Below are 13,780 nucleotides of genomic sequence, written 5' to 3'. Positions count from 1 at the left end.
GCGGCTTCGTTCAGCTTTCTCCTTGTTTCGTGTTGAAATCAATAAAACTTGTTAGGAGTGTCTGCCACCTAGTGGCTCTGTGTGTTAAAACAGGTAGCAGAGGAGCTAGCTTGCTTGGCAGTTAACAGCACTTGCATTTCACAGAGCATTTCACAGATAACCTTCGCATTGTCCTTTTTAGTTTTACTTGAAACCTGTGATAGCACTTTACAAATTGCAAGTTTCTTTGCCTTTTTATTAAGGTAAAAATATGCTCATAGTAGTGCCAATTGCCTTTGTACTTGTTCTGGTGCTGCTCAGGTGCCCAGTGTGATTGCATATATTCTGTCAGGATGCACCGAGCAATGTGACCAGTGTTATCCAAGCAAAAAATACTGATCAAATAAGCTTATCTCTCAAATCCTCACATTTCCTAAGGCCTTGTCTCCTCTTTTTTTTTTTTTTTTTTTTTTTTTTTTAATTTCCTCAACAGAGGGTTTCAGTTAGCCCTGTCTGGCCTCCAGCTTACTATGTAGCTGAGGATGAGCATAAACTTCTCATCTTCCTGCCTTTACCTGAGTGCTAGGATTATCCATGATCATTGGACTCTACCACCACAGTTTATCTGATGCTGCGGGTCAAATCAGGGCTTCCTGCAGCCTAGGCAAGTACTCTACCACCTAAGCTGCATCCCCAACTCTAAGGACAAGATATTTTAAAGTTATTTGGCTGGTTATGGAGGCACATCTGTCAGGAGGATTACTGTTAGTTTAAGGCCAGACTGGTGTGAGACCTTGACTAAAAAAGTAAGAAGACAAAGAAAATTATTTGTATTGGTATACACTATCCCTTAAAAATTTATTGATTATTGATCACATAATAGGTATGGGGCCATGTTGCTCTTCTTGTAGAGCAGTAGGATAAAATTGGCCTCCAAAGACATAGAGCAAAATAGATGTGTGGTTTCTTGGGAGGCCTGGATCTCACAGGGATCTGCCTGTTCTGCCTCTTGCATGCCAAGGTGTGTGCCATTATACCTGACTCAGATATGGTTTCTGTAAGAGAGTTCTGTAGAGCAGGTTCACAGAGAGACTCAGAGGGGGGTGATCTGTTAGGGAGGGTTAGTGAAGACTCCTCAGAGGAGAGTTTTGGTATTAGAGATGAGGAATTGTTTACCAGGAGCATAGAGTGCTCATTGCAGGCAGTAGAAATAATTTATGGTAAAAGAGCAGAGTGTGAGGTAGTGCCAGTCAGGAACAACTGCTGATTGGGGGAGGAGGTGGGGGAACAGGTGGGTTGTATACTGTGGGCAGTGAAGAGTCTTAAAATGACTGTTACCAGGAAACAAACCATCAGATTTTGATTGCTGAGGGAAAAATACAGTAGCCCAATAAGAGTTCAGTAAAACCAGAGAGAGCTGCGTTGCACTTCATGCTCAGTAATTGTTGACAAAGGCATCCAGGTGTGGAGAGAGCAAGTGAAAAGACGTCTCAGACAATTCCCTGGTGTTTAGTGTGGGTGTTTGGGTGGGAGTCGATGTTGCTCACTGACTGAGGTAGGGATATAGGAAGAAGAATGACTGTATGAAGAGACAGTTTAATTCTAATTTCTAAAACACAGAATTTAGAGTCACTGTGGGTAGGTGGCAGTTTTTAGTAAACAGCTGGATATGTGAAGTTAAAAGGGATTTGGGGCCTGAGTAGGTCAGTTCTAGAGTCGTGACCACATAGATGGAGTAGATACGATTGTGGCCTGTTAAAGGTATCACCCAAGGACAACAAAGTGTTCCCAAAGCCCCAGCTCTGTGGAGGAGAGTCCAGAGAGGAGGAGAAAGCAGTGGTGTGGGTGTGAGATCAGTGTTTTAAAGAGGAGAATAGATGACACAGAGGGCCACGAGAGGAGAGCCAGACTCCTGAGTCAGTCAGTTCAGCCAGGTAGGGGAAGTGCCTGTGTGGACAGGGCAACAGCATAAAGAGCCCATATTGCAACAAGTCAGAGAGGAACAGAAGACTAAGAAACGTGAGTTTGCTAGACATGAAGGCATGTGCCTTTAATCTCAGCACTTGGGAGATAGGTGCAGGAGGATCAGAATTACAGGACCATTTTCTCTCCATCGCTAATTCAGTGGCAGTCTGCTGTGCATCACATTCTGTCTAAGAAACAAGGTGGGGTATGGCGTCACATGTCTTAACCCCAGCACTTGAGAGGCAGAGGAGGCCAGTCTCTGAGAGTTCTAGGCCAGCCTGGTCTCTAGGACACCAGGGCTGCAAAGTGAGACCCTGTCTCACAACCAACCAACCAACCAACCAACCTATTTTATGGATCTTGACTCTGAAAAAAAGAGAAAAAACAATTGATTTAGTGCAAGTATGAACCAAATGCTGAGAGAATGGAGAGTGGGTGTGGTGGGGCAGAGTTTGGATGGGCTTTGTCTTTTAGAACTTTTAGAACTTAGCCTCTGGTTACCCACTGTGTCTTCATGACTACCCGGTATCTTCCACAGTCAGGACTGGTGTATACTGAAGATGAGTGGCAGAAGGAATGGAACGAATTGATCAAGCTTGCCTCGAGTGAACCCAGAATGCATCTAGGTACCAATGGAGCCAGTGGTGGTGGGTAAGTGTGCCTCAGTGGAGTAGCAGGGATCATCTTTGTGGGGTCCTCACTCCGGGATCTCCAGTCCCAAATCTAGAGCTCTGTGCTGAGCAGGTATTGGAGAGAGAGAAGCCGTGGCAAGGGTGCAGAGGTGAGTGGCACACAGTGCGTCTCTGGAGAAGGCTGTGCAGAGCCATAGTTTCGGGAGGCAAGCCCTTGCTTGTGTGCCATGCTAAGCTTCTCTTGGTTCTAGTGAAGGGACCAAGCTTGGGTCCTTAATAGACTTTGGAAAACTTCCAGCATCTTCAGTAAATACATTACAAGGGAACTGAAAAGGAGCAGGAGATTTACATAACAAGCACACTCAAGAGACATATCAGTTGGAATGTGTGAGCATTGATAAAAAGACTGGGAAAATGAACAGTGTCTACATATTTTCACTTTTAGGTGTGATTCTAATGGTATTGTGGTTGGTGGGTTGGTTGTTTTTAAAGGAGTCCTTTTAGACTTTATTTAGGGGTGTGTGTGTGTGTGTGCACATGCGCTTGCTCCTCTGTCTGTGTACTACCATGCGTGCAGTGTCAGCAAAGTCCAAAAGCGGATGTCAGAGTCCCTGGGACTAGAGTTATAGATGGTTGGAAGCTGCTATGTGGATGCTGGGAATTAAACTCTGGTCCTTTGGAAGAATACTCTGTGCTCTTAATTACTGTGCTATTTCTCCAGCTTCCAAAAGGAGTTCTTTTTGTACATAAACTGAAAGATAGATAGATAGATAGATAGATAGATAGATAGATAGATAGATAGACAGATAGATAGAATAATAGAGTTTACTTCAAAATAATCAACAGTAGATAGAAGTGGAAAGAAATAGGAATTAGATTGAGATATAGGTAAAATGTAACTGCTCGTGTATTTGTAACTATTGAAGATGGGTGATTGGTTCTATGGATTTAGTGTAATTTAGTGTAATATTTAGTGTAATAATACCCTGTAGTACAGATTGATCTATTGTCGTGGAGGTCTCTGGTTAGCCCTCGCTTTGGATCTTTTCTCAGGACTCCTGTTTTGTTTTTTCTTCTCCCTTCCTCCTCCACTCTCTTCTCTGACGACTGTAGAGTGGAGAGTTCAGAGGAGCCGGTCTATGAGAGCCTGGAGGAATTCCATGTCTTCGTCCTTGCTCATGTGCTCAAGAGGCCCATAGTAGTTGTGGCGGACACCATGCTGAGGGACTCTGGAGGGGAAGGTGAGTCAGCTGATCGGTCCTGTCATTTTCCCTAAAGAACTTCCTGTATGCAGAGCCTTGGGGTGGGGCTATACATGAAAACAGTGAAACTCTCCAGAGATTCTAGTGAAAGCTATTGGGATTAATTGGGATGGGATGCTCAATCAAAAAATGGATTAAGGGGCTGGAGAGGTGTCTCAGCAGTTAAGAGCTGGAACTGCTCTTGCAGGGACCCAGGTTCAATTCCTAGCCCACATCGGGCAGCTCACAGCTGTGTAACTATCTGCAGGGACCTGTCATTCACGCACCCATGTGTGTGCCCCCACACAAACACCCATGAGCGCCCGTGACTTAAGATAATAAAAATAGATCTTTAAGAAATTTAAGATAGAGAGACCGAACTCAGCAAGGACCGAGCCTTAGTAATAATAACCTTTGTGGTTTCCTACAGCATTTGCCCCTATTCCGTTTGGAGGGATCTATCTCCCATTGGAGGTTCCGGCCAGCCAGTGTCACCGATCTCCTCTGGTGCTCGCCTATGATCAGGCCCACTTTTCTGCGCTTGTGTCAATGGAGCAGAAGGACAGTGCCAAGGAACAAGGTGCTGGGTCCAGTGTCTGTGTCTGGTTTTGCTCTGCATTATTTTCATTCAAAAGTGGAAATGATAGCTTAGAAGGAGAAAGAAACTGGGGAACATAAAAGTCCAGACAGTGCCAGTTTTTTGTTTGTTTGTTTGTTTGTTTGTTTTTTAAACTAAGCTATACAATATTACCAAGAGTTTTTAACTTTAAAGAGAGAGGGTGGTTTGGTGAAAAAAGTGTCTCCATCACTGTTGTAAATCTGCACTTGTCTCTGTGGAGAGCAGGTTTTTGTGCACTGGCAGGGAGTCTGAGAGATTAATAGGTAAATTGTGTCCTGGCTATTGGCATTTAATGTCCTTCACTCCCAAGTGCAGGGATGGATGGGCTGCATTTGGTCGCACACCTGCATACGGGTTCAGTGAAGTCAGTGTGCGCTCATTTGCCCTCTTCCCTTCTCAAGAAGACTTCCTGACTGTGTCTTTTTCCCTCCCCAGCTGTGATCCCGCTCACAGACTCAGAGCAGAAGCTGTTGCCCCTGCACTTTGCTGTGGACCCAGGAAAGGGCTGGGAGTGGGGCAAAGATGACAGTGACAATGTGCGACTGGCCAGGTGAGCCCAGCTGAGCCTTCTCTATATACAAGAGCTGATACCTCTTCCGTGTGTAGTGCTGTGCACCCACACGTTTTCTTGGCTCTGTGCTAGAACAGCCACATCGTTGATGTAGGCTCACTGGGGCAGTGGAGATGGAAGGCAGATCAGGCATCTAGATGCTGGGGTCTTACAGGTGTTTTGGCTTCTTTTTGTAGAGCAGGGTGAATGTTCCTGCCTGATACATCCCAGAATCCCCAAAAAGTGATTAGAAAAGCAAGACAACCAAATCCTATTTTATTCTAAGCTGAAGTCAGAGGAGTTTTAAACAAGTGACCAAAAATACTCTGCCTTTAAATTTCACCTTTCTAGCGTTTAGATAGCAGTGCATTTTTTTTTCTCACCACTCAAACATGGTCTGTTTAGTAACCCCTCCCCCCTCCCTCCACACCCGCAGAGACAGTGGATGTAAGCACCTGTCCCTTACCTTTTTCCCAGTGCTTCCTCTTTGGGCCTTTGCGACTTTGGGAGCTGGCTGAGAGGGTTTGGTTTCAAAGTCTAGTACTTAGAGCTGGGCATGGTGGCCCACATTTCACCTAGTACTCAGGGGGATCATACCAGAGTCCCTTTCTTCCAAAAAAAAGAAAACTAAAAGCTATAGCCCTCACCTAATGTCAGGAAGTGCTACATGATGTCACAGCCGTAATAATGGCTGCTGTTTGATATCTGGTCTCTGGATACTGTTGAGTTCTTTCCAGAGGACTGCTTGCCTTTGAAGTAATAGCTGTTTGTTTTTTCTCCTCTCACAGCATAATCCTGTCCCTGGAGGTGAAGTTACATCTGCTGCACAGCTATATGAGTGTGAAGTGGATCCCACTGTCTTCTGACGCACAGGTGAGGGCCGCTCCCACGTGGAGTGCTTGTGTGTCCTCAATGTCAGTGACAGCATGAGCAAGGAGAATGTGCTCCAGTCAGCTTATGATGATGTCAGATGCACCCTGACTTTCCCGACTGTCCCCTATGCCCACCCTTCTCCACTCACACTCTGTGTTTACTTTGTTTACTGTTTTTATTTGGCTCTTATGGAGATTGAACCCAGAACCTCCATGTTAGGCAAGTGCTCCACCACTGAGCAACTTTCCTAGACCCAAGGCTCTGCTTTCTAATACCAAACTACATTGCTTAAGAAACTTTTTTTTTTTTTTTTTAACGTAAGATTGTCATTTCTGTGTCTTTGCCTCTCACTGTCTGGATAGATCTGTTTTGGGCACCAGAAAGAATACCAGAGTTTCTGGTCATGAGTTCAGGAGCAAAGATGAAGGACTCCGGAGTATAAAATGTGTAAAAGCAGTGCTCAGGTTTGGGTGCTTATGGCTAGCATTTCTTTGAGATTAAATCTGAATAAAATTTGACATAGACAGATTTGTACAGAAAGAACATTCTGGTATCTGCAAAAATACTTTTCCAGCCAGGCACATTAGCAGACACCTGTAGTCCTAGTATTTTAGGAAACAGAAGCAGGAAGATTATAAGTTTTAGGCTGCCCTGGATTATTATGTACCAAGACCCTGCCTCAGATAGATAGATGGATAGATACCCAGAGGCCGTGTATTGTGCTTCATTGCTGTGAGGTGCTCAGGCTCCCTTTCTCTCTCTCTTTCCCCCCCCCCCCTTTTCTTTCTCTCTTTCTTTTCTTTTAAGGTTTATTTATTTTTTATACAGTAAGCCAGGAGGTTAGAAGAGGGCACCAGATCTCATTGATGGTTATGAGCCACCATGTGGTTGCTGGGAATTGAACTTAGGACCTTTAAAAGAACTGCCTGTGCTCTTAACTTCTGAGCCATCTCTCCAGCCCTCAGGCTCCTTTTTGGATCTCCTTAGTACAAAAGGAGGTTGGACTGCAGTGAGTGAGGGAAAGTTAGATGTCTTTCCTTGGCCCATGACACAGCTGGCTGAAGCCACAGAGGGACAGTGGCCTGTTGAGTGATCGGTAGCCCTTCTCTGGTGCTAGACAGTCACTCCACAGATGGAGTTCGTGTGCACTTGCCACTTGTCTGCTTTCTACTGCTGTGCTAAGACCATGACCGATACCACTCCATCACTGAGCGAAGCCAAGGCAAGAAGTCAGAGGCAGGAACTGAAGCAGAGACCATGGAGGAAGGCTGCTTACTAGCCTGCTCTCCTTTCTTACAAAACCCAGGACCATTCTTCCAGAAGTAGCACCGCCCACAATGGGCTGGGCCCTCCCACATCAATCTCTAATCGAGAAAATGTTCCACAGACTTGCCTACTTGCCAGCATGATGAGGGCAGCTGTTGAGCTGACGCTCCTTCCCAGATGACCCTAACTTATGTCAAAGTGACAAAAACATTGACTAGGATACCACCTTTTTCTGTGTGACTAACCCCTATGGCAGGGCTATAGGGAGCTCTGTAAACTGTTAGATCGGTTCCATGTCTGTGGGAGCTTCCCCACACTAGCCCAGTGAGGTAATTGTCAATTCGGTTCTTTCTTGTAGGCTCCTTTGGCCCAGCCTGAGTCCCCCACCGCCTCAGCAGGAGATGAGCCCAGGTCCACTCCTGAGTCTGGGGAATCAGACAAGGAGTCAGTTGGCAGCAGTTCTACTGGCAATGAGGGCAGCAGGCGGAAGGAAAAGTCAAAGCGTGACCGGGAGAAGGACAAGAAGAGAGCAGATTCTGTGGCTAACAAACTGGGCAGCTTTGGCAAAACCTTGGGCAGCAAGCTTAAGAAGAACATGGGGGGCCTGATGCATAGCAAGGGCCCCAAGCCTGGGGGGCTGGGAAGTGGGTCTGCGATAAGTAGTGGTACGGAGACACTAGAGAAGAAGAAGAAGAACTCACTGAAGAGCTGGAAGGGTGGCAAAGAGGAGGCAGCTGGGGATGGGCCTGCATCTGAGAAGCCCTCATCTGAGTCTCTTGGCAATGGAGGGAGCAAGTATAGCCAGGAGGTGATGCAAAGCCTGAGCATTATGAGGATCGCAATGCAAGGGGAGGGCAAATTTATTTTTGTTGGAACTCTGAAGATGGGCCACCGACACCAATATCAGGAGGAGATGATCCAGCGCTACCTTGCAGATGCGGAGGAGAGATTCCTGGCCGAGCAGAAGCAGAAGGAGGCTGAGAGGAAGATCATGAATGGAGGGTTAGTTAGTGGTCCTCCTCCAGCCAAAAAGCCAGAGCCAGATGGTGGGGAGGACCAACCCAGTGACTCCCCAGCAGAGTCCAAGGCAATGGCCTTTTCTCCTGGTTACCCTGGGGGCTTTACTATCCCTCGGCCTTCGGGGGGTGGAGTCCACTGCCAGGAGCCCCGAAGGCAGCTGGCAGGGGGTCCGTGTGTAGGGGGCCTTCCACCATATGCCACCATCCCCAGACAGTACCCTCCTGGGCGACCCTACTCCCACCAGGACAGTGTCCCATCTCTGGAGCCAGGCAAAGATGGAATTCACAGGGGATCCTTGTTACCACCCCAGTTTCCTGTGGCTGATTCCTATAGTAATGGCTACAGAGAGCCCCCGGAGCCAGATGGATGGGCTGGAGCTCCGCGGGAACTTCCAACCCAGACCAAATGCAAACAGCCGAACTGCAGCTTTTATGGACACCCTGAGACAAACAACTTCTGCTCTTGCTGTTACAGGGAAGAACTGAGGAGGCGGGAACGGGAGCCCGGTGGGGAGCTGCTAGCCCACAGGTTCTGAATGGGCAGAGCCTTAGCGGGGAGAGGGGCTAAACAAACAAAGTGAAGCCCAACTCTGGCTCATCAAGACCCAGCCCCTGTGTTGATGGGGCAAGTGCAGACATGTTTGTAGGAGCTGGCAGGCTGGCAGGCTGGCAAGAGCAGGCCAGGGCTAGCACCACCTCGAGGGCAGTGCTGCTCCGCTGCAGGCTTGACCTGAGACTGCAGGGCAGAAGGGGGAGATTCTATCTCAGCCTCGTGCCTCCCAATCCCAGGGCCCAAGGGAAAGTAGGGGAATACTTGGGGTATGTGGGTGGGAGGTGGGTGGAAATCGAGGGGGAGGAACCTGGAAAGAAGGTTCTCAGTCAGTTAAGGAAAAAACAGACCAAAGTTCATTGCCGATAGAGAAAAGCACATGGTTTTGTAGCTGCGAGTCTAGAGTGATGCTGAGGTACTAAACACATTGATTTTGGTTTGAATTAGGTAGATATTAGGGTTGGATAAATTCTTTTTCCTTAAAGATCAAGGCAGTAATGTGTGTGTTTGGCCTGATTAGACAGAAAGGGGAGTTTAAATCCCAGTGAATGGAAATAGCAAAGGAGGAATTTAAGGGGGATTCTTTCCTGGTGAGTTTATGTTCTTCTAGATAGTCACCTGTCATCCATTCTAGTTCAGGGGAGACTGCCTGCTGCCTCATCTTCTCCTCAACATTTTTGAGGACTAAGCTCAGCTATGTTCAGAAGTTGTGATTTAAAAAAAAGTATTTTTTTATTTTAAAAGCAAATTCCCTTTGGGAAAGAGAAGAGTGATAAGAGCAGCCTTGTATGTGGAATTTTCTTCAGATGAATGGTTGCAGAGTGATCTATTTTTTAACTACTTAGCAATAACTATGCGTGGGTTTGAGTGCACCTGAGAAGGGGTGGAGGAAGGCCAGATGTTCGGCCAGACTGTTTGAAACAATACCAAAAACCTATCTAGAGCACTCTATCCTTAGCTGCTGCGTTTCCATAGAAAGCAACTTATTTTATTGACTAATTTTTTTAAAGAAAAAGAAACACGACCCTGACAAAAAAAAATTTTTAAATTAATTATTCCCCATCCCCATCTAAGTGATTTTTTTTTTCTTCCTGTCTGCTTCTGGAGAATGAACTTAATTAACATCCTGGCTTCTTTTGTTAAGCCATAGCTGACCTTAATCTGTGGTTAGTTTATTAAAATAATAAAAATACTTTGTAAGAAGAATTATTTTTTATATTAGGACTGGTGTTGAAGCATGGGAAGGGGGCTAGGGGCCATTTATAAAGGTAGCTAGAGAAATATATTTTAGTGAACTATAGCCACAGGCCACAGGTTCCTCCCTGCCTTTGGATTTCTCCCTTTTCCTGAGCCAGCCCTGTTCTCCAGAGGGGTGGGCGAGGACCCGGCAGTGAGAGCTCCCTTGCAATTTGCACAAAGCACAAGTCTGGACCAGAGCCATTTCTAAGAGCTTTAAACCAGAAGACTATTCCTGCACCAGTTGTCCGTTTTCCTTATTTTTTTTTTCTGGTGAAAAATCATCTATGCAATTCTGAACACTTGTGGATGCATGTGAAGTGTGAGGGTGTGCACATGTCCAGAGCGTTAGCTGGGGCTGTTCTGTGCTTTGATTTATCTCCTGAGGTATGTCATTACCACTAATAGAATATAATCCCTGCATTTGATCTGAGTAACAAATGGCTGTGTGTGTGTGTGTGTGTGTGTGTGTGTGTGTGTGTGTGTGTGTGCTGGGACTCCTGTCTGCATGTTTCTTTTGCCTAGTCAGGTAAGTGGTCACACTCCTCTCCTTGGTATCGAAGCTTGTCAAAACTTCTTTATGGAATTACTTACCTGAGGAAGTCTTTTTCCCCCGTTCATAAATTTGAAAGTCACTTCCAAATCTGCCAATCTGTTGATTTAATAATTTTCAGTCATTTTTAGACTTTTTTTGTTTGTTTCTTTTCTGTGTAGCCCTCGCTGGACAGCCTGGTACTTGCTATATAAGCCAGGCTAGGCTCCAACTCCTAGCAACCCTCCTGCCTCAGTCTTCTGAGTGTTGGGATCTTGGTGGGAGCTTTCTTGAGGTTGGAACCTCTGTAAGACAAGCATTTCTGGCAGGTGCATAATGTAACACTCCACTCAGAAATGGAGAGTGCTGTGATTTTAGATAGGGTTCTATTCTGTAGCCCAGGCTGGCCTCAGTTGTATGACCCTCTGGCTTCAAGCTTCCCAAGTGCTGGGATTACAACAAACCATACTTTAAAGAAAAAAAGAATTCAGTATATAAACATGATATAAAACCCAAATTGAACAAAACACCAAAATCTTAGGCTATAACAGGAATGGCATCAAGGTGGAAGAAGTGAGCCCTTAATTGAACAACTACAAGGACAAATCCTGTCTATTTAAATTTTGATGTGTTAATTTTTTTACAGTTTTAATTTTTTAAAAAATATCCCATCAAGATAGTATTTATCTTGATTTGTAGGGCTTAAGCACTCTCAGTTTTTCTCCCAATGCCGTGGTGAATGAATGCCTTGTGCCTTTTTCTCATCACCTTAAACGTGTCCAGTTGTTGAAGTTTGAAAGACATGGGTGACTCCTTCACCAGATGAGCCCCCTGCCTTCCCGACACTGCAGACCCCGGTGTGCCCTGCTCATCACCCTCCCATGTACGTGGATGCCTGCCTAGGTGGGTAGGAATGGAAACAGCCCAGCAGGGGAGTTGCTCTCCATTGGACTGCTGTGTTTGAACTTGATCTGTTATTAGATTGTATTTAACACTCCTGTTTTTAAAAACTGAGGACAAATGAAGAGAAACAGAAACCTTGTATCATGTTTGTTTTTATTTATATGGTACAAAAATCTCAATTCTGTTTGTTTTTTCAAAGAAAAAAAAATAAAAAGTTCCAGGGAAAGGGAAGAGCATTCTAAGATCATGTGGAAAATGGGTCTTAGGCCTTTTAACTATTTGTTAAATTAATTTTAATTGAGAGAGTGACTATTAAGGCAACAACGACAACAACAAAAATCTCCATTAGAAGGATGAGGGACTTGGACATAACAGATTTTTTTTTTTTTTTTAAATAAGGGAGAGTGAAATTTTTCCTTGTATTTTTTGGGGTCAAAGAGGGGTTGAATAGGATAGAGGTAAGGAATAATGTCTGGGAAACAAAACAGACTAAGATTGTCTTGTTTTTTTGTTTGTTTGTTGTTTTGGAATAGGCGAGCCCATCTAATTACTGTGGTGGGGAGCATTCAAGTGAGTAAAACCTCCCTTAAGGAGAGCCATGGGGGGGGGGGTGACCCCTGTGTCCCTAGATGAGGTATGGCCTCATCTCTCAGTCTTACATTTAAGTGCAATTACTCTTGTTAATCCAGGGTATCTTGGACCCTACTGAAGTTTTAATGGAGAAGGGGGTCTTCAGGGTTCTTATTTTTCTCCTTTCCACTTAACATGGTTGCGCTCTCTCCCTCCTACATTCTCTGTACATCCCCAACTTCTAGCAAACGCCACAGAGTGAACACCAGCCTCCAATCCCTTAACTCATGCTGGCTCAATTGAGAATTGAAGGATTTTTCTCATACTTCGTTTTGTAAGTGATATAAATTATATCTTCAGTTTTTAAGACGCGATCTCTTAACACTGAGGGATGGTGTTAACACTCCATGCTGTGCCTTAAAATAGAAGTATCCTCCCTCGCCATAGATTTCCAAAGTTCACAGACCAATAAAGCAAAAATTACTGTGACTTTATATTGTACACTTGGGAAATTATCCTGAACCCAGAGAATGGAGCCAGCTCTCTGAGACCTGGCTCTTGGCATTCTTCCTTTCAGTCGCACGTTCAAGGTTCCAGACACTTTTTCTTTCAATAAAGGAGCATTTGGGAAATGATTGTCTATGAGTTTACTCAGACACCTGACTGGACTCTGTCCTCTTTTTCCCAAGGAAGCAGTACACAGCCATAGAGCCATTGGTGAAAGGACAGAATTAAAAGCCATTTTCTGGCCTGGAAACATGTACCCCAAATTCTTACAATTTTCTTCTTTCCCTTCATCTCAACTGCAGTTTCAATAAGTCATACAGGCACTCGGTCTCGTTTTAAATACGTTGCAGATACCAGGTCACAAGTTAGGGTATGTTGCCTCCTGGGCTTAGACTGATTAACAAAATACTTTTCATGCTTCCATGTAGAATTCATACACCCCCTCCCTCCGTTGGCTACGTGGGGGGGGGGGGCAGAAGTGATGGAAGCTGCCTAAGGAGTGGGGTGGGAAGGACCTTGGCCTCTTTCTGTGTTTATAACTGGATCTGTGATTCATTCTGTGAGTCACTCTGCTCCACCTTCCTCCTCCAGCTACCCCTCCCAGCAGGCCATGCTCCTGCCACAAACCTGTAACCAGAGCAGGGATCTGAAAGTGGAAAAATGGGATATAGCTCCTTGCCTCTCTGTACCCATTGCATCCAGTGGACACCTGCTTTTGTGCTGCAGGCGGTGAGAGTCTTCCTGTTACCCGGCCAGCACCTCTACCCCTTTCCATTTCTTTTAGGGGTCCAGATCACCTGACTTATCTCTCCCCATTTTGACCATTCCCCTCTTCATTCTGCTGTTCCCATACCTCGAGATATTAAAGAACAAAATGAGGCTCTTCAGAGAAGAGTGGGGAGAAGAAAAGCAGCTCGTGGGATTTTAAACTGTTGGAGGCACAGCTCTTCCTAGACTGCCTCCTCAGTACAGTACATGCTTTATTCCACACGACACTGAGGTGCGGGGTGGGTCACAGCCGCTGGGCCTTCTACAGTTAGCAGTCCCCTTGTTAGCAAGTACATAGCTGTCTGCTGCAGGCTGACTGCTCATGCTAGCTTCACTATTTCCACAGTTGCAGCCAACAAAAGGCAATTTGGAAGCTGAGACTGGAAGGATGTGTGCTGTGGGGATGGGAGTATTGAATGTCACGGTCCCCACCTAAGGACTGCTGCCTCTGTACAGACTCAAAAACAATAAAACAGCAGCTCATTAACACCCATTTTGTATTTCATTTCCTGTCTTTTCCATGCCGAGACATGTTGTTCTCCCCAGCATCCCTGTTCCGCGCGCCCATCT

General features: G+C 45.5%; 1 protein-coding gene across 4 annotated transcripts in view; it reads left to right on the top strand.

Annotated features, from left to right (window-relative positions):
• The window catches only part of Otud7b (OTU deubiquitinase 7B), a 59,073-nt gene extending 45,370 nt beyond the window's left edge, over positions 1–13,703 (top strand). For 3 of the 4 annotated variants that reach the window (XM_055603766.1, XM_055603770.1, XM_055603768.1), the window contains 6 exons: positions 2,483–2,595; positions 3,690–3,817; positions 4,248–4,397; positions 4,872–4,986; positions 5,775–5,859; positions 7,484–13,703. In XM_055603766.1, coding sequence (XP_055459741.1) covers positions 2,483–2,595; positions 3,690–3,817; positions 4,248–4,397; positions 4,872–4,986; positions 5,775–5,859; positions 7,484–8,680 — 1,788 coding nt within the window. In that variant the 3' untranslated portion in view covers positions 8,681–13,703. The remainder of the gene's footprint in view (positions 1–2,482; positions 2,596–3,689; positions 3,818–4,247; positions 4,398–4,871; positions 4,987–5,774; positions 5,860–7,483) is intronic. The other variant, XM_055603767.1, reaches the window with a different exon arrangement.
• The last annotated feature ends 77 nt before the right edge of the window (positions 13,704–13,780 follow it).

Source organism: Psammomys obesus, unplaced genomic scaffold (genome assembly GCF_907164565.1).
Source record: "Psammomys obesus unplaced genomic scaffold, mPsaObe1.curated_primary_1811, whole genome shotgun sequence".
Lineage (NCBI taxonomy): Eukaryota > Metazoa > Chordata > Mammalia > Rodentia > Muridae > Psammomys > Psammomys obesus.
This window is presented reverse-complemented; position numbering and strand designations above follow the sequence as displayed.